Source organism: Columba livia, chromosome 15, assembly GCF_036013475.1.
Source record: "Columba livia isolate bColLiv1 breed racing homer chromosome 15, bColLiv1.pat.W.v2, whole genome shotgun sequence".
NCBI lineage: Eukaryota > Metazoa > Chordata > Aves > Columbiformes > Columbidae > Columba > Columba livia.
Genome location: NC_088616.1, coordinates 17,301,420 through 17,328,121, shown reverse-complemented (window position 1 = coordinate 17,328,121; position 26,702 = coordinate 17,301,420). Strand labels below are relative to the sequence as shown.

The 26,702-nt window shown below is 46.4% G+C and overlaps 1 protein-coding gene across 2 annotated transcripts in view; it reads left to right on the top strand.

Annotated features, from left to right (window-relative positions):
- The window catches only part of LMTK2 (lemur tyrosine kinase 2), an 80,931-nt gene that overhangs the window by 38,214 nt on the left and 16,015 nt on the right, over positions 1–26,702 (top strand). Inside the window, exons 1-6 of one of the 2 annotated variants that reach the window (XM_065031601.1) lie at positions 5,164–5,520; positions 17,864–17,985; positions 18,761–18,905; positions 20,508–20,581; positions 21,058–21,176; positions 22,533–22,620. In XM_065031601.1, coding sequence (XP_064887673.1) covers positions 5,370–5,520; positions 17,864–17,985; positions 18,761–18,905; positions 20,508–20,581; positions 21,058–21,176; positions 22,533–22,620 — 699 coding nt within the window. In that variant the 5' untranslated portion in view covers positions 5,164–5,369. Of the gene's footprint in view, positions 1–5,163; positions 5,521–17,863; positions 17,986–18,760; positions 18,906–20,507; positions 20,582–21,057; positions 21,177–22,532; positions 22,621–26,702 lie in introns of those variants that run through there. The other variant, XM_065031602.1, reaches the window with a different exon arrangement.

The window sequence follows — 26,702 nt, the reverse complement described above, 5'->3', positions numbered from 1 at the left end:
GCTGGAGGGCTGGGGAGCAGGAGCGGGTCCCACGGGGTCCCCGCGCGTCCGTGTGCGGGCACGAGCCGCGGCTGGCCGGGGCGGGAGGCGCGTCACCGAGCCGCGTCTCGTCCCGTGCAGCGCGCCCGCTCAGGCGCATCCTCTGTCAGAGGTGAAGTGGAACCGCTGGCAAAGCCCGGCGCTTCGGAGGAGTGTGGAAAGTCCTCAGGAGGGGCCCCGTGCAGCAGCGGGGTCAGGCGTGGGGTCCATAACAAGTGAAGAGCAAGAGAGATCTAGTCTCGTTTCAAACCTCTTGAGGTATATCCAAAACATCTGCTGATCACAGACTCATTTTCGTACTTAGTTATGCAGCTCTTCCATGGGCATATCAGGTTCCGTCTCCAGACCGTTTAGGTTCCTGCCCTTACTGCTGCCTTTGAAAGATCATGGCGGCGTGTGATCTCCTTGAATAGCGAGAAATGGTTTTATTAGTTTTCAGTCTAAACACACTGCCAATCAGTTACAAAAATTTGATCTCGCAGTCACATTAACCTTTAACTTAGTTATTTTTCCACGCTATTTATTTCAAAATCTATTTATGAAGGACTTGCATAGTGTTTCTCCACTGTCACTCTGGACAAACCATGCTCTTTATATCTCTCCCTAAGACTGGTATTTCTGTAATCATTCTAATAGCCAGTCTGCACTTATTCTAGTTTATCTTTTTTAACACTGTTGACTGGAATTGTATAAATATTTCACACCAGACATTACCAATGCCTTGTGTAAAAGCCCCAGTATTCCTTCTCTGCTGAACATGACGCAGTCTGTTTGCACAGCTGTGTCACGGGGGCAGTGCCACTCGGGCAGCGCGGGCACCCTGCCCACAGCACCCGCATCTTCTCCCTCCTCTGTTGCTTCCAGCCGGTGAAGCCCAAGAACATGACTTTGCAGCTCGCATTATTAAATTTCTGTCACTGCAGGCAGGAAGGTCAAGTAATTCCAGCGTGCTGCTCCGGGCCCGCTCGGCACCGCAGCAGCTTCCAGCTCTGCGTCACACGCAGGCTTCCGGAGGCTGGGCCTGCTCACGGTTGCTGTTCATGGCACTATGCATTATATACATCATATACATCATATACATCATATACATCATATACATTATATACATTATATACATCATATACATTATATACATTATATAATGTATATACATTATATACCTGGTATAGCTCCACAGGCCGATCCCCGAGGAACTCCATCGGGTAATTTGCTCCATTCTTACAACTCCCTTTTTATTACGACCTGTTGCTCCTTGTTCGTGTTGCTTTTGTATTAATCCCTATCATCTCCACATTCAGTGCTGCTCTCCTGTGGAGCACTGTATCAAGTGACCTGTTTCAGCGCCCGTGCTCCGAGTCCACCGCGCCGCCCAGCTCTGGACGGACAGCGGTCTTGCCCGACGCGCACTCGCTCAGGCTGGCATCCTCTGCTTGGCCCAGACGGGCTTTTTTCTCACGTTCTGTTTGCCTCCCTGCAGTTAATTGTTCTTTCTTTCAAAATTTGTTCTAAGACTTCACATTATTCAGAACTTAAAAAATACATTTTAGAATATATATAATTACTAAAAATACTTTTTAGAATATAAGTATTATATTTGCTATACAGAAGTCCTAGGCAAGCTTTCATTCAGAGTGATTAAACACTGCCTGCTGTTACTTGTCATTTCTTATGCTAGTCGTTTTGGTATCTAGGGAATAGATTGTATGCATCCCTTAGTGGTTTTTTGTGTTCAGAAATACAGCTTGTTTCTCCTTAGTCATTGTAACTCCTGTTCTCCTACTGTTTCCTTTATATATAATTTGCAGCTGTGCCGGGAAATGATAGGACTCAAGACACACATCTGAGTAACTCCTTCAATTTTTCTCTTTCAACAGGTGACATGCTCAAGCGGTGATGTATAATAGTTAATAGAATGTGGTGTTAGACTGCTCTTTATAGACGCAGAGCTCACATTGTGTGTCCTGCTCAGCCGCGAGCGGTGCGGAGGGTGCGGAGGGTGCGGCGCCGCGGGACAGGCCGCGCGCTCGCCGCGCTCGCGGGGACACTTTGCCCCCGCAGGGCAGTTTGGCAGCGGCCGGTTCCGGGACCGCGCGCTGCGGCCCGTGCGGGAACGGATTCAGGACTGCTGGATCCTTACCGAGCACGCTTTAAATTAACCTAAACCGAATTTTATATCAGCGATGCGAAATATGCCCTGCGTATTTTTCAGAGATTCGTGTCTCCGTCGGCAAACTCAAGCATACGTGGGGAGAAATGAGAGAGTTCTGCTCTAAGCCCTTTTTAGAGTGACAGACACTAAGGGGAAAACAGGGACTCCAAGAGGCAGATCTGGTGACTGGTTGGTGTAAACCCGGGTTTCTTTAGCTGTTTTTCCTTGGGAGCTGCGGTGGTGGAGCTGGGAAAGGTGCCTCCAGCTCCATAGAAACTGTTGGGTCACGTACAGCTGAACGTGGAGGTGAAAAGCAGCGGCATTTGTTTTGTCTCTGTCAGGTGGAGAAGCAAATAACTTTGTTAAATATAAAAAGACAACGCTGAGAGGGAAAGACAAGGTTAGAGATGAAAGGGTGAGGGGCTGTGCTGTGGAGGGGGCAGAGCAGGGTGTCTCAGCATTTGTGTACACAGAAACTAATCTTGATGCTTAAAAGCGGCCTGGAATAACGACCTTGGTTCTGTACGCAGCCCTGTTCCCGATGCTCAGTGACACTGGTTTGTAGTGAGCAAATTGTGCATCTTTTGGGGCTTTATTCACAGTTAAATTGAAGACCTTTAACACCGCTCTGGCAGCTTGCTCAGTCTGCTAGACAGTATTCCTTCCGCACCAATAATGTTATAAGAAGTATTGAAGAAAACCAACTGAAAATAAAACCATCAACATCCTTTAGTTGATCCAATTATCTGTCTCTAAAAAAAGGTTTTGACGCCTCCCACACGGAGCACCGGCTTCAGTAATTTGGCAATGATAACAGCGCATAATCGAGAGACGTGAGGCCGTGATATGTGGTGATACATCCCATTTTGTGTACAGGAAGAGTTTTGTTTAAGTAAATATATTTTCTTTTCAAGTACCTTTTGGATTACTTGGTACTAGGTTGCTCATCCCATAGTTACTACAAATGTTTAACTGCACGAATTGTAAATGGGTGAATGGTGACCTTGCTGATGACGGCAGCCAGGTTAGGTGTGCATCTTTGGTTTTGGGGATATTCGTGGTGTATTTGAAGATCGGGAGTAACTGTGACTAACATGGGGAACAAAGGGCTGGAAGGTTTGGTTATTAAGCTTCTACCAGTGACTAATTCACAGCTAACCTAAGAGCACCATCATTACCGACTGGTGCTCTGACACGTCCCTGTAGTGACATACGTACTGCCATGACTTCCCACATGCTGTTACAACTGCTGTTTTATCAGCAAACAGCGTCAAAGGCCTAACACGCAATGATGATAGGGCGGGTTGGGAAATAAAGCAGTCTGCTGTGTTTAAAATGCAGCGGGTTGTTTTCACTGTGGAAATGAGAACACCATTGCATTGCAGACCCGCTCATAGGCTACAGATGAAGTTTATGTCGGTCGCTGCTGTGGACCTCGGCGTTCCTTATGTCTGGAATTTGCGTGAGGTCAGTGACAGGTCTCAGAAGCACCGCAGACCCCACACACTGTACTGATGGGTAGATTTGCCCATGCGGTTACACCACAGAAATACAGTGTCCTTTGAAAAACCGTCGTTTAAAAACGTGGCTGCGATGTCAAGCAGGAGACGCGCTCGCAGCCAGAGGCCGCTGCGCCCGTGCGCGGTGGAGGCGGGTTCGGCGGCGGGCGGGGCGAAGGGCGGACGTGCGGGGCGCGCCGGGTGCTTGCCGGTGCGTGCGCAGACCTGGGGGCACCAGCGCCGCGTTTGCGGCGGGACGGAGCTGTTGAGATTGGGATGCTGGCTGCTTGTACATGAAAAATCCCAATGTGTTACGTATTGCATATGACGTATCACTGATTTTAAAGGGAAAGGGCCACATTTTGCCTTCCCAGTCCATAAAATGCAAGGAATGCTTTGGGACTGTATTGGTTTATACTGCTTTTACAAAATAATTCTCAATAAGCAGCATAATGCATTGACAATAGTTTACTAAAATAATACAAGAGGAGATTGTCTTCCCCATATCTTTATTCAAGTAAAATATTTCCCTTGGAAGGAAAACTAATTAGAACTTTTTTCTTTTAAATGGGTCATTTGGTAGTACAATTAGTGTCTTCAAGCCAGAGGGAGGACGACTGGGGGCAGACAGACCTGGCGAGGAAGGCGTTTTGATGGCGGAGCGGGACGGAGCCTCAGGCGCGCCTGCCCGGACGTGGTGTCCCAGGCTCCTCGGGCACGAGGGCTGCCCCTCGTGGTCCCGGGGCGCGCTCACTGTGCGCTTCTTTGGACAGCCTGTGCTCCCAGACTTGTCGTGTAATCTTGACGTAATTAGCCTTTTTGCTAAATTCTTTGGAAAATGGAAATCTAGTTTCTCACATTAATGGTATTTCCCTATTTCCTCACTATAGAGAGACCCTGACTCCTTAGCATTAACGCTCCCATTTATGCGACTTAAAACCATCACCTCATTGTCACGTATGCTCAATTCAGCAGAATCACAAACCTAAACCAGAGTAACCATTCTCTCTGAATTCTGCGCTTGTCGCTCATTTACCAGGGTCATTTCCAGCCTTGGACTCGCACGGCTGCGGAGCGTTCGTGTCCGTCCGTGTCTAACCCCGCTCTGCCCTTGGCCTGCGGGCGCGTTCCGGGGGCTCGGCGGGCGGACGCCGCGCCTGCAGGCGGCGCTGTTCGCGCTCCTCCCGCGTGCCCTGCGCACGGGCTCAGCCAAGCCCCGCCTCCTGCTCCCGCCCTCGGGAGCCGGTTGGTGGAGCGCGCCTTCAATCAGAGGGAAACTCCGTCCTCCTCCCGCCGGCCGCGGGACGGCGTTCTCGCGCCCGCAGTCTCCGCTTGCTCTAGCTGGCCCTGTGCGGAGTGACTGGCTGATCTAGCTGTCAATCACGGATTAGCCCCGTCCCAGCCAGTAGTCCCCCCTCCTGAGCGTGAGGCGCGGTTTGATTGGCGCAACAGGCTGTCGATCAACAGCGCGCTCCACCCCCTCCCGGTCAGGTAGCCCGGAAGATGGCGGCGGCGGCGGCGCCCGCGGGGGCTGGCGGGGTCCTGTGAGGGGAGCGGGGCCGATGCCGCGGGCGGCCGCGCCGCGCAGGCGGGGGGCAGCGGCTGCCGCGGGGGCTCACCGGAGACGCTGAGAACCTCGGGCCCCTCGTTCGGCGCCGAGCCTCGGGCCGGGAGCGGAGGGCATGCAGCAGCGCGGGGGGCTCGGCGGGGCTGCCGGGCGGCGGGGGGGCGGCCCGCTGCCCCTCGGGCCCCTGCGCCCGCTCGGGCTCGTCCTCCTGCTGTCGCTTCTCTCGGGGAGCGGCGGGGCGGCTCCGCTTCCGCGAGCAGGTGCAGGTGAGGCGCGGGTGGGGGCGGCTCCGCGGCGGGGCCTGCGGGGGAAGCGCGGGAGCGGGGCGGCCGCGGCCCGCGGTGGTGGCGGAGCGGGGGGGCTGCGGGTTTCGCGGTCCCCGTGCCTCCCCCGCGCTGCCGCAGGGCTCCGCGCCGGAGCGCCGGGAGGGGCACGGCGGAGGATGGGGCTCCGCGGCACGGCGGGCTGCGGCTCCCGGCCTGCCGGGCATGGCCGGTGCCTGTGGAGGAGCGATAGCCCGCTCTGCCTATCTCGGTTTCCTTCACTTGAACTGCGTGCTTGTGCTCTCTCCGTGTTTACCCGCAGACGTTATTTCTATAGTGGCTTCCGCTCTAACCTGTGCAGACCGCGGCGTGATTTCTCGTATTTTGACAGTGAATCACCGGGACTCCCGTTCCTGGGTGGAGGCTCCTCAGGGCACACGGTGCTTCCCCGCTTTCCGGTCAGATTAGTCGGATTCCACCCGCCCCCCTCTCCCAGTCTCTCTAAACAGTCATGGAGTTCGCATTTATTTGTCTCTTATGTTAGGTAACGCCAACTTCCTTCTATTTTCTTGCTTGTTTTCCTGTTTATCTTCAAAGCACAAGCTAAAAAATACGTCCTCTCAATTTTATGAGTTACTGGTCAGAGGTTTATTAGTACTGATAGTTAACAACCATAAAAAGAGTTCTTTTTGGTATTTCATTGGGGCTTGCAAACACAACATGGTATTGGGAGTGGGTTTTGTTAGGTTTGGTTTGAATGTGTGCTGGGATTCGGTTCTGGCCGTGAGGAGCAGCAGCAGACAATATGTTCAGGAGGAGGAGGTGCAGGGAGAGATCTGAAGCGCAGAGATTAGGCAATTTGGCTGCTGTTCCACAGAAAGTATCAAAACTGGGAGTGGAACCCTTGCTGCCTTTATTTTTGGACCTATGCCTCTCTCCCAGTTAGTTTTGTTCCCAAGAACAACTCCGAATTGTTTAAAAGTTCCTCCCTCTTTCAGCCTTCTCTTAAGTCGTTCCTAGTTTCTGTAAAAGTGCTCTGAAAAAAGAGAAGACTGTCAGTTAAATCTGTATTTCCTTTGAGATGAAATGATAATTTACTCATGTATTTGTATTTATTTAAAGTTTGTTGAAATAATATTAACTTGTCATCAAATTGCAAGTAGCACAGCAGAATCAGTTCTGTGTAGACGTCTTTTCCACCTTTTCCGTGGCTTACTTTTCCTGAAATGTGGTTAATTTTTCTGTTTACAGGCTGATGTCAGAGCATCTGCATCAAATAGTCTCTTAAATCTTTTTAAAATAAAACCTCCTCTTTGCTGCGAGGACGATGCTATATACCTTACAAAGCTGGGAGATTAAAGCATAACGTCCGTGACACTGGTAAAAACTGAGTTCTCACAATGAAAAGTTGATTGGACAAAAATGCAAGAGGTAGAATGAAAGTGTTGTGGGGATGTTTAATTTATTTTTTTAGAGACCGAATCGGGTACGTGAAGTGCAGTACTGCTAGGAGAAGTACCTATGATGTTGTAATACTGGACCAGTACAAAATTAATGAGGTATTGTAATTTTATGTGTTGTCTTGGGTTATAACTTTAGCCCAAATTATGTATACAGGGGATGTTATCTGAAGTTTAGCAAACTGTGCCAGGTCCTGTCATTGGAAACCCGGTGAGCTCTGGGAAATGGAACTGCCGCTTTCTGCTGTATCAGTGCCCATATCCAAATACATAGTTTTTTACTATTATTTTATCTACAGATATTTAGAATTTAAACCTTTAAGACCTCAAGAACCTTGGCAGCTTCTCCAGTTCACCACAGTGCTCAGTCTGATAGATAGGACTTGTAAACTTATGAATAATTGAATGGGCTTTTTGCACAATAATTAATAACTGGTTTCAGAATTACTTCAGTATCCCGCAGTTCTTCACCTAGCAGGGAAGGTTGCTTCTTGACGATGGAAAACCAGCTCGTTGCCCTGAGCTGGCTACAAGAAAGGTGGGAATCCACAGAGAAAGAGGAAGATGGCTGTAGTTGTTGCAGTGAACTTTGCAGAATTGTTCATGGAATGCACCAGTAATAAATTAACTTCTGTTTTGAGGAGGAAGCTGGAGAGCAGGAAAGGGTGGTGGGCAGGTTGCAGCGAGGCTGGGCTGGATTCTGAGTTCAGAAATGCTCCGTTGCGTGGCGCTGCCGCGGAAGGATGCCGGAGTGGGTGGCTGGGCAGCCGTCGGGCTCCCGGGGCCTTGATCGACATGAACGGTGCTGCTCCTTTTAGACATGGCTTTGTGGTGGTTGCAGGTGAAGGTGTGCATGGATGATGTGTTCTGTACTCGTCTTGCATTTTCGAGGTTGTATTTCTAAACTCATTTAAGGTTTTTTTCACTTTCCAACAGTAAGGAGAGGAGGTAAAGGAAATAAGGCTTTAACTGTTCCCCTGGTAGGGTTCATAGCAATTATTGTAGAAAATAAGAAAAACAAGATGCTAGGAGCTAAAAATACTTTGACCAACTTAGATTTAATTTATTCTGTGAATGGAAAAGGGGGGCACTGCTATGTACTGTGATAGTGCTGAAGTCAAGGTTTCGCTTTATGCGGGAGGCAGGGGCTGAGGGCAAGTCTACTGGGAAGTGGTTTGTAGAATGCAGTGTAGTTATTTTGAGCCTGTGGAGTGTTAGTGATTTTCACCTGAATGCGCCAGGCTAAGGTGATGTCCACTTTCAGAACTGTGGCTGAAGGAGGCCGTTGGAGCCCCTCTTCAGCAGTGGTAGTTTGCAGCCAAACGTGGTGCATTGTCATCTGTCATGTCTGCTTTACTGTGCTAAAGCTTTGCATTTACATTCAGGCTCTTGTGCTGTTCTTCTGACTTGGATTTCCATACTTGACCTTAGTTCGGTTGCCTCTCTCAGAAAGCTGAAAATAGGAATCAAAGGTGTGTGATGTCAGCCAAAGTATTTCCATCATTTCTGTGCTATATGAAGTTTTTGCAAACACAGAGTAACAGGGACTCAAAAGTACTCGTTTTCCTGTAAAGCGTGAATGGGTGGTAGCTTTTTAGCAAGCATGGTCACTTCTACTTTTGTGGTGAACTTCATAGTCCATTCGTTGAAGTTGAGGCAGCTGGACTGGTGCCTTTGTGTCTTCTTGGTTTGTGCTGAGAACCTCAGTTCTGGGACTTCTCTCCTGGACCAGTTGAGTATCGTGGCAGAGAGTCCTTGGAGCTTGGTCATGTACGATCCAGGAAAAGATGCTTATAAATTGGTACCTAGTATCTGGAGGCATCCATCTAGAGCATCTAGATGTTCATGCAGCTGTATCTAGCATAGTCAGCTGGCCATAGATGTCAAGTTAAACCACTGAGATTAAGTAATCGCTTCCTTTTATTTGGTAAGGTGAGTTCTGTAGCGTATATATACTCTTGGGGATATTGCTGCTTTTGAGTTGCTTTGGCGTGATGTTTCAGTTGGAGTTCTGTCAGACTGTTGTGATTGTGGCCTGTGGCTTGGAACAATGTAAATAAATGTCTGTGACACTTGCACATGATGAGAAAAGCAATTTTCTAAGCATATGCAAGTTAGTGACTCGGGCCACTTGAAGTTAAGAAAAATCTTGCCTGTAAAGTTGGGATTTTAATTAGTGATTTGTGCTTTTCTTGGGAGTGGTCTGTTGTTCCTCGCCCTTTCAAACATGAAACTTGTTTGCTTCTCCCTGTATTTCTTTTTCGAAGTTTCCATCCCAGACGCCTAATAATTGCAGAGCTGGAGCTGGTAAGTTGTCTGTTGTCTGTCGTTCTGTCTGTGAGTTTGTGCCTCTGGTTGGGAGCCAGCTGTGGCGCTCTGGCCTGCGGGGATGCTCCACGCGAGGCTCTGTTCGCAGGCTGCTCGACTTCCTCTGCCTGTGAAGTGTCTGGACTTTGCTACAGCCAAACAGCGTTATCGGAGGAGGTCATTTTCTGAGGTCGTTTCTCACGTCTCGAGTGCTTGGGTGTATTGGATCATTCCCGAGGGGTCACTGCAGCACAGTAAGGTAGCGCCGAGCAGAGTCGTCCAGAGCTGTGGTGCTGTAGCACCAAGTGCGGGTCATTAGTTTGGAAGGGCCCATTAATTAGTGCTGATTTTGCCCGGGATCCTGTATAAAACAGGAGCGTGTATTACACGGTGACATCCAGCCTTCTATTTGAAGAGCACAGAAGGTAAATTTATACTTTAGGGGGCTACTGAACTGCTGTCCGGCAAGCAGGAGTGGCGGTGATGTCCTGGTTTGGTCTCAGGCACTGTCCGGGTGTGGTTTACTGGTGCAGGATGGAGGGCCCTGCAGTCACCGTGGTGCCAGAGGCTGCAGAAGTTGTAGTTCTCGGTTTCACTCCCAGTGCTCCGGTTGTGCAGCAGGACAGCACGTGGCGTGCTGGAGTCTTCCGTAGACTTTATTTTGGGTCTGTCTTTGTTCAGTGTGTGTATCTCGTATCAGGAGCGTGATATGGTTCTGGATACAATTTGCAGTATCTTCAATGCTTTTATTGCTCTGTATAAACTCTTTGTTTTCATTATACTGGTGTTATGAAAAATCTTGAGCAAAGTCAGTGATAGTAGAAACATTTTGAGACATTTTTACAAGCGGAAATGTCCAAAGTGTGTCAGGATAGCTGTTGCCATCTACGTGCATAGTTTAAGCACAACCTGTATGTGTCGAGGTGTTGTGCCACATATAGCTCAGGCACGGTGATGGTGCAAAGCAACTTATGTCAGTGAATTGTCTTCTGAGGCATTTTCGGTAGAAATGCCGGTACAAAGTAACACCTTGTCCAACACTACGAGACTTACAAAATCTTCCTTAGTGGAAAGGAAACATCACTGAAGTGACTTAATAGTGACGTGGCTTTTTTTAGGACTATCTTTGCAACCAGAGACTTTTTTGGTATGAAAGAACTGTAGAAAATGAAACAGTAGACTTTTGATTCCTGACTTTTAAGCTTTCAGCCTGTAGACTAGATCCAGCTCTCCAAAATCAGTCATTCATCCTGGGGTCCATTCTTCCCAGGGATGCTTCAGCTATGAGTCGGGATGAGAAATAGACCTCAATGAGCTCATTTGGCAAAACGCTGCTGCTTGCTTTCTCACGTTTCTCAACCCAATCATCCATCAGTGGAAAATGCATCTACTGTAAAACCAAGATTCTAGAAAATCCCACCATATGAAGGTTACATGTATGGATTCCTTTCACATGAACAGAAATAAATTAGTCTATTCAAAACCAATGTATCTTAATAGGTTGTATTCCTGCCAAAGGGTGGGGGAAGGAGATACTGATGGTTTGCTTTCCATACTGCAGGTACTCCTGATGGTTGGAGATACCATGACGTGTAATCTTCTCATGTTTCTTTAAATGGTTTAAGAAAACGCACAACTCCCGTGGCTCACTGTTGGAGAAATGCTGTAGCGGATGCGAGCATGCCGTGCTTGAACAGGGCTTGTCAAGAGCAGCATCTAGCAGTGCAGTGTGCTCTGCAGAACTGGGGTGTGTGTCTGTGTCTGTGTGTGTGTGTATATATATGTATATATACACAGACACACTTAAGAATCAGATCATACTTTTGCAAGATGATAATGCTACCCAGATTTTCCAGAAACACTGCCATGAAGGCATAGGATACATAATTATTTAGCACGTGTATTTTTTACCTTGTCTTAAGATGCCTTTGTGCAAACATGAGACTCTGACACTGAAACTTCAAACAGATCTCACTCTGTAAACACTTGAAGTACCAGCCTATATTTAGTCCTTATTAAAATTGAGCAGTATGCTGTTGTGTGAGTAATTCTTTGACATTAGTGGGAAGGCTGGTAGCATAATAGGACAGAAATGCAAAACTAACCCCAGCTCCCAGTTCTAGTAGCTGCTGACTGTCCAGCCAGCACTCGGGCCAGGACGAGCGTTCGGAACGGACGAGGGCCGGAGCTGTGCTGTTCCGGGGTGCTGTGCTACGTGAGGATCCCACGTTGCCCCGGGTATTCTTGCCGTAGGATATGGAACCTGTGCCGCCCTGGCATGCGAAGTGGACTCCAGCAGCTGTACAAGCTCATTTGAAGCACACTGCAAATTTAGGGGAGCAGGGGGTGAAATAGTTTGAAAAAGCATTGGCTTAGATTGCAGGACAGGCTTCTTGCATTCTTCATGAGGACTGAGATTGTTTGCCACGAATTGTTGGCTTACAGAGTTACACATCAGGTTGTGAAAGGAGTATCTAATGTTTCTTCCTGACAGAATGGTGACTTGCTGCATCAGGACAGTAATGATTTCAGGGTCTCTTGTCCACAAAACACATTGACTACAAAACTGGCTTTTGTCCCTTTAGAAACATACGCAGAACACAAGGTGGGTTGAAGGAGTGTGCCAGGGCGGGTTCTTTATTGCTTCATGGGGAAGATCTGCAGGAAATTGCCGCTTGCTGTCCTCATTACCTTGGCCATTGAAAATTAACTGTCTAAAGAAGAAGAGCTGGTGTTTTTTTTGCAAGAACTGTGTGTGCACACGTTGACCTTTCATCCTACCCGCCTGCCTCGTGAGGGACCTAGGGGATAAGATAGGATTGCAGTGGGCATGTCGAATGAGGGGGTGACATGTTTCACAGTAACAGAGTAACCTGTATGTGATTTTTGATTTGATTTGATTCTTTTGTGTTGCTGCACGACCTCTGAAACTCTTGTTGTCTTACCAGTGTCTTTCTAAGCATTTGATTTAGGCCATGTAACACAATTCAGATTTAGGCAGGAAATAGTTTTATTGACTGTTAATTACTACTTCTTGTATTCAGAAAGATTAAATAGCGGTGTGCACAAGTAACCTGGCCAGCTGTAGTTTTAAGTACTTGAGACTGTATCTGGTAATTAGGATTTTCCATAGTTGTAAGGAAGAAGGAAAGATAAAAATAAAATCTTGCATACAGATACATTTGTAATATCCATACTGAAGGTTACTTCTCTTAGTTACGCAATCTTTGCATTATCCAGTATAAAGATAATAATGTCATGAGATGATAGGCTTTTGAAATAACTTTCTACAATTAATGAAATTATCAATAGCTTATTCTGGATTTTTATTTTTTTCAAACTTTATTAACACTTCTGTTTTCTTCAAATGGAAGTAAGTATTATACTAAAAATGTGAAACCTGAAGCGTTTGGGCACGAGCTGAGGACCTCATTGAAGTTCCTTCAGAGGGCTGGAGGTGTCTGTCCTTAGGGATGTGCTGGGTGGCAGAGCACGTCCAGTCTGCTTGAAGTGCTTCCTTCGTTTTCATTAAGGTGCTGGTATTATGTCAAGGACGTCAAGTCAACGAAAGTCATCTGGGATCTTGGGAGTATTTTGTCGCCTGGCGCTGGTAGCGGTCGCTCCGATCACAGGGCCGGCTGGAGTTTGGAGCGCCCCCATCCAAAATTCTTTTTGTTTTCCGAAGAGTGTCTGAAGTGCAAACACACTGCTTCAAAACTTGGGTTAGTTTTTGTTTGCTTGTGCTGTGTCATAGCTGAAAGTTGATGGTGATTTGGATGCAGTTGTAATATAGCATTGTATAGCCTATTGTGATATAGCATTGCACAACTAAATGATGGTACTGCACCCTTTTCTGCTGAAACTTATTCTCAAAACTGGGTCTGGTTTCAGCTCAGTTGTTAAATGAAGCATAGCAGGAAAAAATTGAGATGATGGAGTGAGGTAACTAGTGGAATGTGCTCTTCAGGGCTTTTTTTGTGAAATACAGGAGCTACAGCGCACGTTGTGCTTTACTTTGTCACACGAGTCAGCCGTTACCGACAGATGTGCCTGAAATTGCTTTAGTATTCTACTGTTACCTGTAGGCTTTCAGAATTTACAGACCTGGTTGTATCTCTGTTGGGTTTGTGCCTATTAGCAGCAAATCTCTGCAGATTTCAGGAGTAAATAAATGCAGGAGAAATGCTTTGTGGAGAAAAGATTATGATCTGAACCTGGCTGGTGAAGAACTGGGTAGGAGTGGAGAACGCTTTCCCACTTAATTGCTAGCGCAGGAGAGAATGACAGCATGATGTGGAGAAGTCAGGATGGCTTCTAAACCCATCCTAATAAGGGTGATATTACACTTTTTAATTTGGTTACATTAGTATCTGCTGAACACAGAGTAAGCGATGAAGCTTGTGAAGGATACTGCAGAAGTGGCAAGGGAGCAGAGTTAGATTTGGTCATTCCTATTATTTTAAAGGCAGCTCTGTTCTGCCTTGGTGTTGTGAGCTAACGTCTCAGTTCACGATCATATAATTTGCGGGTGTCCAAGAGACGGTTTAAGTGATTGCTGTCACACTCGCTTTGTGCTGGAAGCGGTTGCAGCTGTCAGTGCAGAAATGCCATCTCGAGAGCTGCTCTGGAGAGAAGAGAGGCTGTTGTCGCGTAGCAACTACTGTGCTCAGATGCTCCCTTGAAGTTCACTGTTCCCTAATCATGCTTAATTTATCTGGGCCTCGCGCCGCCTTTATCCCAGCAGTGAATGTCTTTTGGTGCTGTACTCAGTAATGTCACTCACGTACATTTACTTTTCTTTTTCCCCAAGCTTAGAACCGTATGGTGTCATGCATTATTTAGCCCTATTTCCTGAAGGTTGAGACCTCAACAACATGATTAATCACATTGAGCCAAATTCAAGAGAGTCAGTGTTGAACCGTTGTTGTAGAAGAAAGGCAGAGCTGCGGCCCCTCGCGCGGGCAGGTGGCTTCACGGCCCCGGCTCGCCGAGTGGGGCTGTTGCCGTGGGTGGGGCCGCGGGCGCGGGGCCGTGGGTGGGGGCGCGGGCGCGGGGCCGTGCTGAGCGGCTGTGGAGACACTGGGAGACCCGACAGAGAACGAAACCAGTTCTAGTGAGAGTTGTTTGATAGTTATTGCGCTTTGGAGTCAGTGAACTACCTTATGAAGAAGGTAGACTTGAAAGACACTTAGGGAGGCATGGAGAATTCTGACCTATACAAATTGCTTTGAAATGTGCTTTGCATGAAAAGAACATTTTTCCACTCCTTGAAACATGCTAATACATACTGAAGTGTATGTTCTCGTGTCTATACTTGATCTGAGAATGCCAGCATGATTTGTCGTCGTTGCTCCTCAGTGAGCATGTGCGTGTGCTCGCCCGTGCGCAGGGTTTGACTGCCGGTGGGCTGTGCTCAATGTAGATGTTAGCACACAACTTGCTTATCGAGTGGCAGTTTTGAGAGGTGCTGAGGAACCTGCTTCAGTAGCTGTTAATGCAGTGCCTGCCTCTGCCAGGGCTTCGACTTGTTCATCACACCAGGTGCTTCTAAAGAATAAAAATCTGGATAAAACCAGCACAGAATCGGTACTCCATGCTGTGAGGCTTTGGGAGGAAAAAGACAGACCTTATTTTCTGTGTTGATAATTTAGGATCACCTAGATGCCATTTCAAGATGAAACATTTGCTAGCTCAGAGTTCTTTGTAGAGCATTATGTTGTGTGAATCTTGCAGTAACACGTGTAGTAACACAGACACTCTGCTTCTCCTGCTTATTTTAATGTTGTAGTGATATAATCCAGGCCACCTCCTCCTGCTTAAGTAGTTTAGATATACCAGACCAAAGTAGTCTAGGCTGTTTGTATTAACCGCAGGAAGCCTTATGTCATTGGCGTTTTATATGTACTATGTTTTGGATCTGTTCTGCAGGTTCTTTCCTAAACAACAGCTTCTGACTTCTGGATAGATATTAAGGTGTAGTAGGTTGTTACTGTGCGGGCTTTCGTTAAACATGATTGGTTTTTAAATGGAGATTATATGCAGAGTAAATTTATGAAGTTCTCTACTTCTAGAATCTGTCGTGTTGAGATTCTTCACTTCTGCATTCATTATTAAATTCTAAGTGATACTCGTTCGATATTTTCTAGGTTTAAATGAAAATTAAATTTACACTATATTTTAAGTTAATTAATTTCTTTCTGGTTGCTTTTTTGGTCAGGATCTTATAATAAAGAACTGTCATTCCTTCATACCTTCACAATTTACAACTAAAAGGAGGTATCAAACATCTCCTACCTCTTCAGCTCCCAGTCACTTTACTAAGCTCCAGTGAATTAGTCGTTGCATGGAAACAGTTGAAAAATGCAGAAGAGGTTACACTGCAGCAGATTTTTAACACTTTGTCAAACACCCGCTCCCGTACTCAATCAGTGACTTCTATCACTGAATATGTATTTATGCAAGCTATTAAAATAACTTCACTTGTACTAATTTTTAGCCCAATTATAGGTTGCCATCATTTTATACTTAATTTTACATTCATTTTTTCAAAAAGAAGTGCAAATTAAAAAATATTACTTATTAATGGCTGTGTGAGAGACTTCAAAGTTTATCCAAGTAGAGTGGATTCTGTGACTCTTAGTAAGGGACTCTTAACGTGCGTGACCCGTCTGAAACGCTGTTCTGTAAGGGCCGCAGAAACTTGCCCATGATAACTGTGTTAGAGCATCATTTATAGCTTCGTGACATTTTGCTTTTAGAAGTTTAGATGACTTCCATTTTAATGAACTGTTAATGGTTAGCTGCCTCTTCAAAGGTGAGCCCTGCTTCCCTTTTTCGTTAAACTTCATTACTTTATCCAATTAATTGCTGTCAGTTCACACACTTCTCTTGGCAATTACAAAAGGACTGTGAGGTGACTTAATGACCAGCAGCAATAGAAGGATGTGCTCCCTTGTGGGGAAGAGTGTTATTTCCATAAAACACTTAGATTTTAGGTTTGGTAAATGTGCAATTCCATTACGGAAGGAATTCCAGCTGAAATAGGTTATCTTTTTGATACGAAATAGCTGAATACATGTGCAGTGGATCTAACGTGTATGATAAATGCAGCTTATGATTGTTAGTCCTCATTATGTCTCATTTTGAGTTAAATAAACCAGAAAACAAGCATAAGACCAGCAGGAGCTGGGATGCTCCTGGTTGTATTTGCCGCGAGAAGGCGGAACTTTGTGGGTCAGAGGCGGCCTCCTGCGCGGGGCAGCGCGGGTGCGGGTGCGGTGCGCGGCGCCTTCGGAGGTACCCGTAACGCCTTGTGCTGCATCAGCTCATGTGGCTGCAATAAACGGACTGTCAGGTGAGTGAGCCCCTTGTCAGGTCTTGAGAAGAAGCACTAAGCTTAAATGGTAAAGGAAATGTTGAGAAATGGCTCCAAGTTTCAGTAGAGGCTGGTCAAACAGACCGTCCAGAGGATCCGGTGTTTGGGGCAGGGGAGATGCTGATGAGCAGCGCTCATCTCCTGTGGTGAGCAGGGAGACGCTAACATTCGCATTGGCTGTGTGGGCATGGAAAAGGAGACAGTGTGCCAGAAACCCAGAGTGGGAGCTTGAGAGCTTCTGTGGTGGTCTGACCCGTGACAGCTGAGGTGCTTCCCTCGTAAGGACCCGCTCTGGAGTCAGCTTGCCAACAGCAGTCTTTGCAGACGCACTAGCGATGCATCTTGTGAATAGTGAAACATGCTGTTGGTATAGTTTGTGTCGTGATCTGCTCTTGCCAGCTTTCCCCGGTGTGTCTGGTACGCGGGGTGGCGGTCGAGGGGCTCGGGGGCCGGGAGCTGCCGCTGGGTTGGTACGTGTTGCGGTTGTGTGGTGTGCTCGCGCCCGTTTGTTCAGTACGTGGCCTGTGGTGACTTCTCCCTTTGGTGGAGCTGGTGCTGAAGGTGAGGAGGCTGTTTGGAAATTATGTGGAGTGGTTTTGGAAAAAAAGCCTTTAAAATAATAATTTTAGTTAGTAAAATCTGGTAACATATGTTTCCTCTTTTTTTTTTTCTTTGTAGTAAAGCAACCTTTTATTATTTGGTTTCAGTTAGAGCTTCAAAGGAATCTCTTACATTTTATCTAAAGCTGTATTACCTGTGTGTTTGTTACAGTAATTTAGGTAATGATTCACAAAATGCTTATATCTGTGGCTCGGGCAGTTTTCAGTCTACATAGTGAAGTTCTTCACCATCTGAGGGAAGTGAACGTCAGCCAGCCGTTACCTTCCCCTTTTCTCGTGTTGATGGTGGCAAATGGAAACGTGCATGCGTGTGATCCAGAAGACTTGATGTAGATGAATATCAAGTGTTGTGTTGAGAGCCCTCTTCAGAGGGTCTTCTCAGAGTTTTGACTAGAGGTGATGAAGCACAGACGTAGTTCAGCAGCACGTCTGTTCTGTTCAGCTTCCTCTTATTTTTGATCATATCTACAGAGTTTAAATTTCAAACTCCATCTTTTAACGAAGTGCAGATGGGTAATATGTTTTGAAGGAACTTCTTATAATGATAAATATTTATCTAATGCTACCTACGTGTTTATTTCTAGGAGGAGCTACAGCTGAAGTTTCCTCCTCTTTGGTGGTTCTGTCCCTGTGCACTCTGGTAGTACTGGTAGTACTGCTGGCAAACTGTGTCTCCTGCTGTAAAGACCCTGAGATAGATTTCAAGGTGAGCATCGGAAGTTCCACGTGTACACACCGGCGGTGTTTTTAGCTGCGTTCTCGTGTCCAGAACACTTGCTTGGTTCTTCGTCCCGGTGCTCTGCGCTTGCTGACGCTCCAGCACCGCGGTGCGTTCTCTCCTCTGAAACAGCCAACAGCCGCGTTTCTACACGCTGGGAAGTCTCGCCGCAACCATTTGTTTTAAGTATTTGGTCCGTGCTGCGGTAAAGATCTTTAATGTCTTTTCAAAGTCATTACTAGGTATAAGGATCAGTAATTAAACTATACCCTTGAGACAATTTTGTCGTAAAGAACCTTTTTGTTGTTTTTCTTAGTCTGCTGATGGGGTTTAAGACACTTTTGTGGGGTAAGAATACTGAACATGCATGCCCACTGTAGCAAAACTCCTGAGGAGAAGTTGTTACCATCGGAGAACAGTTACTTCTGGAACACAAGTTATCTGTGTTCCTAAGACTGAATTTGCTCTCACTGCTAAATATTTGACCTCGTCAGTTCATGGTAATTCATTCAAAGCTGGGGCAGCATTTAAAGTGAAAACCAACCCAGCCAACCAACCCCCCCTTTTTTGTTAAAAGCAATACTTGATATTTTAATCTCTTTAAATCAGTAACAAAGTGAAAGTAAGCAGTAGAAAACTAAATATCTGTCGCTGTCTTTGGAAAAAGCTAAGCCTCCTTACCATTGCTCGTTCAAACTAAAATCAATGTATTGGAGCTAATTTAAGACAAGGATCAGCCTGTTTACTAAGCTATATTTTGCAGGAGTTTGAAGATAACTTTGATGATGAACTAGATTTCACGCCTCCGGCAGAAGACACTCCGTCCGTGCAGTCTCCAGCAGAGGTGTTCACTCTGTCGGTGCCCAGCGTCGCTCTGCCGGCTCCCGCCCCGCTTCCCTCTCGTGCAGGTGAGATCCCAGAGCAGGCGGTCGCAGTGTCCAAGTGGAGTGTAGCTCATTAGGTTCGACTTGACTGTAACAAGTTAATTGTTACAAACTTACACGAACTGAGTAAATACATTTTGTGGAGTATAGGATAAAATGTGAAATATTACTTCAAAAATGTGAACTTCCATCAGGATGCCAGGTAAGGTAGCTGAAGAGAATCCAAGTCGCTTAAAGAAACCACTCCAGAGTACTCTCTTTGTGGCTGTGTGTACATGAGGGGTTTGAAGGACTCGGTGTTAGCGGCTTCTGCTCCTCGGTGGTTTTCTTTGTGGCTAAGTTGTCACCAGACTTCAGCCGTTAGCCCTAAATGGAGGCACGAGTGAATCTGTGAGCAGCGCTGCTGTTCCAGCTGCATCGCTTCCTTAAGGTCAGTGTAGACGTTTCGTGCTCTAAGTGTGGTGTTGCTAGGACAGCATTAGATTTCCCCGTGCGGAAGGTTTTTTGGAATGTGTTCTTTAAAAGTTTTTGTCAAAGGAAACTTCAGCATCTTAGATATTGCAAGTATGGTTTAGCATAAAGGAGTTCTCATATTATACTACTACACATATACTTTTTATGTGTATTGCTCGTGTTTCTTAATTATTAGATGTTCAGGGAAGCCTCTAGTGAAGTTTCTGTACCTACAGACTCGAAGAAACTGTCAGTGTGCCTTTGATACAAAAGAGGTGCTGCTCAGTGTTTTAATAAGTGAGGGGAAATTATCTGGGAATAATTTTATGTCAGCTCTTCTTCGTTGCCTGAATTGTTACACCTATACTTTCTGTCACTAGAAGTTATTGTGGCGGAGGCGAGGCAGTGTACTTGTAAGGTACACTGGCAGAAATGTAGTTGTACTGATACAACACTGGCCCTGCTTAGGAGCGTGTTGGCAGTATATTATGCAGCTCCAGCTGTTCTGGTGAAATAATACTGGTGTAAATGTGGTTTGTGGAACTCAAACTGCGGGTTAGAGTTCTCGGTCAGCCGTGTCTCCAGGACATGATGGAAGGTGTTTGGGGCTGCTCTCGGCAACCCCGGTAGCTGGAAAGTGTCCTCCCTCCAGACGGCAGCAGAAGTAGGGCTGAAGGGTAGAGCGGTTGAACCTTTTATCTTGAAATGGCAACTATATAAATGCTAAAATGTACAAGCAATGAGTGTTGTCTTGGGTTTTCTACTTTTGTTTCCATAGGAAGCTTTTGTAAGTAGGTTATTTACTTGACCAAACCACAGGATATGATACACTTTCATCTTGGAGCTAGAACTCAGCCTTTTTGCTTTCTTACAAAGTGTGTTAGAAAAAATCAGAAGTTTACATTTTGTGAGGAGAATGAGTGTGTTTTGTAGGGAGCGTATTCTAGTGTGGGGTAGAAGCGGGGACTGAGAAAAATGTCACTTGGGTGCTGTTGGCACCATGTTACCTTCTTACTCGACATGTGCCGAACCAGGTTTGGTGCTTTGTCTGAACGTATGCGCGTAATTGGGAGCAAATATTGCAGGAGCTTGCATTATTTCCTCAACAGGTAGATAACTTGGGCCGTCTGAGTGGTTTAATACATATTACATTTATTTCTTTGTGTGTGACAGATGGATCAAAGTCTCACGTTGCACGTCAGAGTCTAAACTACATCCAGGAAATTGGCAACGGCTGGTTCGGGAAGGTGAGACGTTCTCCCTGTGGTGTTCTGCAGCGCGGCTGACTCCTAGCAGACGGGGCTGCCGCGCTTCCTTCTCAATGGTGCTCTAAAAAACCCCACGTTTAGTAGCGTAGGAAAAAACTGAAGTTGAAATGAGATGTTGGGTTGTGCGTGGTTTTTAGCTAGTCAGTGCTGCTCTAATTTAAGTGTAGTTTCTTACCAGAGCTACATTCCGCTTCCATGGATTTGAATTGACTGTTACTACCAATTCTTTCTAGTTAATAAAAAAAAAAAATAATCTTAAGTGGTCTTCACTAGAAAAGACATTTTCTGAAAGTTGGTGTGTAGATGAGTTGTCAAGTATGGGCGTTTAATTATCAAAACTCCGTGCATTGACGAAAAAGCCAGAAGGTCCTTCTGACAGCGTGTGCGTGGCTCCTGCTTTTCTCTGCAGGCAGCTCCATTTCCCCAGGTTAAGGACACAGGTTGTCTTCTTTCAGGTTCTGCTTGGGGAGATCTACACAGGCAGCAGCGTCGCAAGGGTCATAGTGAAGGAGCTGAAGGCAAGTGCAGGTCCCAAGGAGCAAGAACAGTTTTTAAGAAATGGAGAACCATATTAGTAAGTAATGTTTCCCAGTGCGGGTAATTATCCACCTCATATGACTGCATACGAATTGTGGGCATTTCTTTTGTTCAGTGTTATTGTCTCTACTTGTCCTCCCTTGTAACTGATGTGCTTGTCTTTAGACAATGAGAGTACAGTCAATCCAAAGTGAGCAAAGTTGAGTTTGCTTAGAAAAAAAAAAGCAGCTCTTTAGCGAAGTGTTCGGTAGTTATTGTTTGTGATGGAAAACACGCCGGTTCGGTTTAGCAGATTCTCTTCTACAGCTGTTTGGAACAAACTCATCATCTTGCAGACTAACCTTATGCCTAATTACCTGCCTCTGAGAACTGAGGTTTAAGGCCTGTACTTGGCTTTACTGTTAGGAGCAGGGGATCTGGCAACACTGTGTCTGCTGTCAGGCGCACATTAGTTGATTTAAAGTTTCCTTTTTCAAAAATTAAATGTAGCATAGTGATAAAACTGTTTTTGTTCAGGTAGTTTGCAAGGAGGCTCATGCATACAAAAAACGCAGGGTTACTCTAACTTTAGTCCAATAGTACTGTAGAACTGAGAAACCCTCGGTCTGACTGGAAATGCCAATGAACCAGGATTGTCTGGTGTTCTTTTCCTCTCGTGTTGTGCTTGGAGGATACTTGCTTTAGGGGATCGAGCCTTTGCATATTTGAAAGGAATTTGGTATGTTAAAGGGAGTATAATTCCCCCCCCATGTTTTGGGAATAGTGAGAATTCTCTGAAGAGCCAGCTGCCACAAATTAGTGGCTCGTGTGGATGAGTGGGAGAGAGGCACGTCGGAGCTCCCTGGACACATCTCGGTGCGTTTTACCTTGCCTGAGTGTGCTCACAGGGAGCTTTCTGTTCTTCATGCTTTCTCATGTCCTACTTAGATTTGCATCGAGGCTTAAATTGTTGGGAGTTGTCAGAAGAAAAAATCTCAGGCCTTCTGCTGCATTGGCACAAGCGTTTTTGAAGCAATTTAGGCAAAGTAACTGAGCCGGCTGGGAGCTAACCTGGCCAAAACAAGGTTTAGACTTCAGCCAGGTCAGCTCCTCGGTGCAGTTTGTGAAGCAGCTGCATGCTCTGCTTTTGGCGCCAGGGTGGTGGGAGGATGAGTGGGGCTTGTTTGTGGCAGTGCTGGATTTGTGGTTTTGAGACCTGAGTTTCAGCTGCTCTCAATGGTAGCTGCAGCAACACAGAGGAGGTTCAAAGGTGCAAATGGAGTCGGTGGCTTTTGGGTGCTGCCCCCGCCAGTGCCGTGTGCTGAAACTTCTGGTGGGGATTTCACTGTGGTGTTATACTGCAAATCGCATATACTGTGATCTTTCTGGATTTAACTGTGTTTTTTCCCTCCAGCATTCTTCAGCACCCGAATGTTCTCCAGTGTATCGGGCAGTGTGTGGAAGCCATTCCTTATCTCCTAGTTTTTGAGTTCTGTGACTTGGTAAGTGCGCTTATACAAAAGGCTGCAGCTGCTTTTCCACGGGTGTAAATTGTATCAGGTGTACTCACTGCCCTTCGCTCATTGGGTGATTTGCTTTGTTTTTGGGAAACTTTCTGAATAGGCAGAATTTCAGCGGACAGACAGCAAGTGTCATGTTTTGTTTATAACTCTTTTCGCTGTGTAAGTTCTAGGAGATAGTGGAATGTTCCGAACAGGAAAATAGCTGTTATGTCTTTGATAATGGAATTATTAGTCTCTTCGGGTCTGCCTACGTCATGTAACATGGAGCTTGCAGAGGAACGGAGGTCAGAGAAGGAGACTTACTATTGCAGCCCACGTATCACGTGCACATGCTCGCAATCACATCCTAAATTCTGTTTGCTGTCTGTGCAGCCTTAGTGTGCTTTTATTGCCATTTCTATGAAAATGTTAATTGAGGAAACAGAAGGAATTTCCTTCCTTCTGCCTCCACCCCCTCCAGAGTGCCTAAATTTTACCCATGCTGTACAGCTTTGGGCTGAAATGCACTGCTGGGCTCGCTTCCAGAATCGGCGGTGAGTGCGTTCTCCTAGCTAGGATTTTCAGTATCATCGTATTCTCTTCCCGATCCTTTCTGTGGCTGTGCTCTTCTTCCCCTCTTCTCCCTTTCCTTCCCCCGCACCGTCCCCGGCAGCTGCCGTGTAGCGCCTCCCGAGCACCAGGGCAGCGCCGGGGGCAGGGCCGGGGCGCCCGCCGCTCCCGTGGCTCCGCGCCGCCCGGGCGCTCAGCATCGCAGAGCCACAGCACGCTAGGGCCGGAAGGACAGCTCACGGAACCTTCCTCAGCCCCCTGTCCTGGGCACGTCTGGGAGTCTGCGTGAATGTTGGGAGAACGGGTTGGTGTGCCCGTCCAGAGACCTTGACCCAGGCCCGGTGTACAGTCTTCGGAGACCGAAATTTGGATGTGGCGATGGATCCGTGGTCTGGAAACACTTGAATTGTGTTATTGTAGCAGAACACGTTATTAGAAACCAAACCAAGCCGGAACTCGGGTGGCTATCCAAACACTGTCTGCTTGGAAATTTTGTGGTCTAGATATCATTGAAAGCAGAGTTTATTGAAAAATGGCAAGATGGAAATGAACTGGGAAGTGCATACATATGTTATTAAGAACTAAGTTTTTTCAGAAGTAAGATAGTTTGCATTGATAAAATTCGGCAAGATCCTTCTTTGTCAGCTCCACTACTGCAGAATTTGCCTTTAAACTTGGCTGCACAAATACGGTTCTAGTTGCATCCGTTCCCTCAAGCAATTTAAATAGAGTTAACATGAACTGTTGAGTTTTCTTGAGAAACATCAATTAATCTGTGACCTTAAATAACTGTATTTTTCATTACTGCTCTTTTGCTCAAATTTATTAGCTATGGTAAATTAATGAGGCAAAAGTGCTTCTAAATGGAATAAACGCCTGAACTTCTTAAGTGACTGATCAAAGTGAAATGTTCTGGTTTTGCCAAGAATTAAAAAGTAGGTGCCAAAGGTTATCCAGATAATGGCTTTGATAGTTTTTCATTATGTAGAAATGGAATAATTCTTACAGGTGTTTAAACCTGCTACTCGAGTTGGAAGTTCTTTAAAAGAACCCTTGAAAGAGAATTGCGTTTTATAGAGGCTAACAGATACACATCCAAATGTTTAATCGGATTTAATTGCTGTCGTGTTGTTAAATACTTGTGCTATTTAATCCAACTTTGAATTTGAAGACAGAGTAACTTTTAGAAATTGCCCTACTTTACGTATCCAGCAGAAAAAAGTATCCTTGTGTGATGCCTTAGGATTAGTGCCAGAAATTGCCACGATCCTGCCGAGTCGTCTGGAAAGGATTTTACTTAAGGGGATAAAATAATTTTCACTTTAGCTGGGGGCAGTAAGCTTGACAGCCAAAATGATAGTTTTATAAATTCAAATGTATTTAGGTAATTTCTTCAAAATGGAAAATAAATGTCCGTGCTGATTTCTATTCCCAGTGAAGTAAAACTCGATTTTAGAAAATTATATATTACAGTGAGTTAAACATGCCTTCCATACTGGGATCTGGCTTGTTTGAAGAGCTCTGGCCTGGCAGAGCTGGGTGTCCGTGGACACCGCGGCGCTTTGCTCCCGGCGCGCACCGCGCAGGCCGGGCTGGTGCGGAGACAGGAGTGCCCCGGGCACGCCCCGCGGCTGCGTGTCTGCTGGCGGCCGTGCCAGCGCCAGCCAGGGCGAGCAGGGACCCGGGGACCAGAGCGATTCACGGAAGCCGGACGGCGCATTCGCAGTAGAAAATGCGGCTGGATCGCTTTTTATGGGAGACAGGTTTTCAGTGGAGCATCAGGAGGCCGGTATTCTAGAAGCTGCTTTTGATCGCTGTGCCTGGGGTGGCGGTGGCTTGGATTTTTCAGGCTTTTATGAGTGATCTCAAAAGCTGGTAGCTTCTCTTGTACTGTTCTTCTGAAATTGGGAAAGCTGGGGGCTGCGGGTGTGCCGCCAGAACACGCCAGGGTCTGCTTGTTGAACAGAGACCGGCGGGGCGGCCGCGGCGGGAGCGCTGGGCTGCAGGTCCTGGTGTCTGAGGTGACCGTGTGCCGTGCACATGGGAGGCATGTCAAACGTGCCTGTTCTGCTAGCGGTGCTATAATGCTGTTAAAGCTCTTTACTTGCTGTTATTGGTGCTGGATATGTATCCACAAAAAGGAATAAACTTGGTTTAATCCCTTGTACTTACATGATTAAGAATTTGATGGTTAAGGAAAAAAAGTGACAAATATGTCAACTGTGTAAACATCTTCAGATGACAAGTTCTTTTGAGGTTCATTTGGTGATGTAAATTTCACTTTGCAAGTCTGGCATATTAAGCAATGAAAAATGTGGCTGTTGCACTGACCAACACAGTCTAGAGCAGGGCGCCCAACTCGCTTCCACCGGGGCCACGTCAGCCTCGCGGTTGCCGTCAAAGGGACTGGATAAATATAACTACTGCTCCATTACCCAGTGAAACGAGTTGGGCACCCCTGGCGCACCCCTGCTCTAGAGGGCACCGTGCTTGTCTTCACGTTCCTTCACATTTGTAGCCTGTCACAGCAGGTCCCCCTTTTGCGACTTTTCTTGCTGGGATTCGTAGCCTTTTAGGGGCCGCTTGGCCGTGTCTTGGCTGCCCGGGCAGCGCTGTTGGGTCACTGGTGCCCAGGCTCCTGGCACTGGAAGCTCTCGGTGCTGCAAACGGCAGCGCAGATACCAGAGCTGGCTGGCGTGGCAGCAACCTTGAATGTCATTCGGGTTAACTTGTTTTCTTGGCTGTATCAGTGGCTTATACGCTTCTGCCACTTGGTTTGGTTGTATATGCAGTCACTGTATTTGCTACCATTTAGCATATTTTGTAATGTAATCCAGGTTGCTCTGTGACCCTTGCTTAGCAGAGCTGGGCAAGGAGCAAGAGGTCAGTTGCACATAAGTTATTTAAGGCTTTTAAATCCATGTTTTCCTTTGCCTGTGTTAAAATTGCTTTTAAAATGGTAAATATAAAAAGAAATGCTCAATAAGTTCTTAAACCAAGCCCCCACCCCCCCCAGTATTGGTTTGCTTAGTACCTTGGTGCAGTCTTCTATGAATAGTTAACTGTTCACTGTCAAACATTGTAGAATGATGCCAGGTTAAAAATAGGGGGAGCTGGCTTATTAACTTTAATATATTACTGAGCCATGTGTGGCCAGATTTTGTCAGCACAGCAAATCCTCTGATGGATTGACATAATTAATGAGCAGAGGAAAGCTGTTCACGTGTGGAAGTAGCGTGTGTACCGTGAGGCTGATTTACCTGTCACGTTCATTGAGGAATTCGTCAAGTCCTGGGTGTCTGAGCAGCCGCGAGGGGCCGGGCGGCCGTGCCCGTTCCCGTTCCCGTGCCCGCGCTGGGGGCGCTGCTGCTGGGAGGTGCTGCAGTGCTTGGGTCGTTCTTCCTTTGGGCTTTTTCTGATCACTGCCGCCTGAAAACGTCATTTCAAATAAAAAAAGAATTCTTGATCAAAGAGTTCAACAAATCTATTTAATAGTCATAGTCAATATCAAT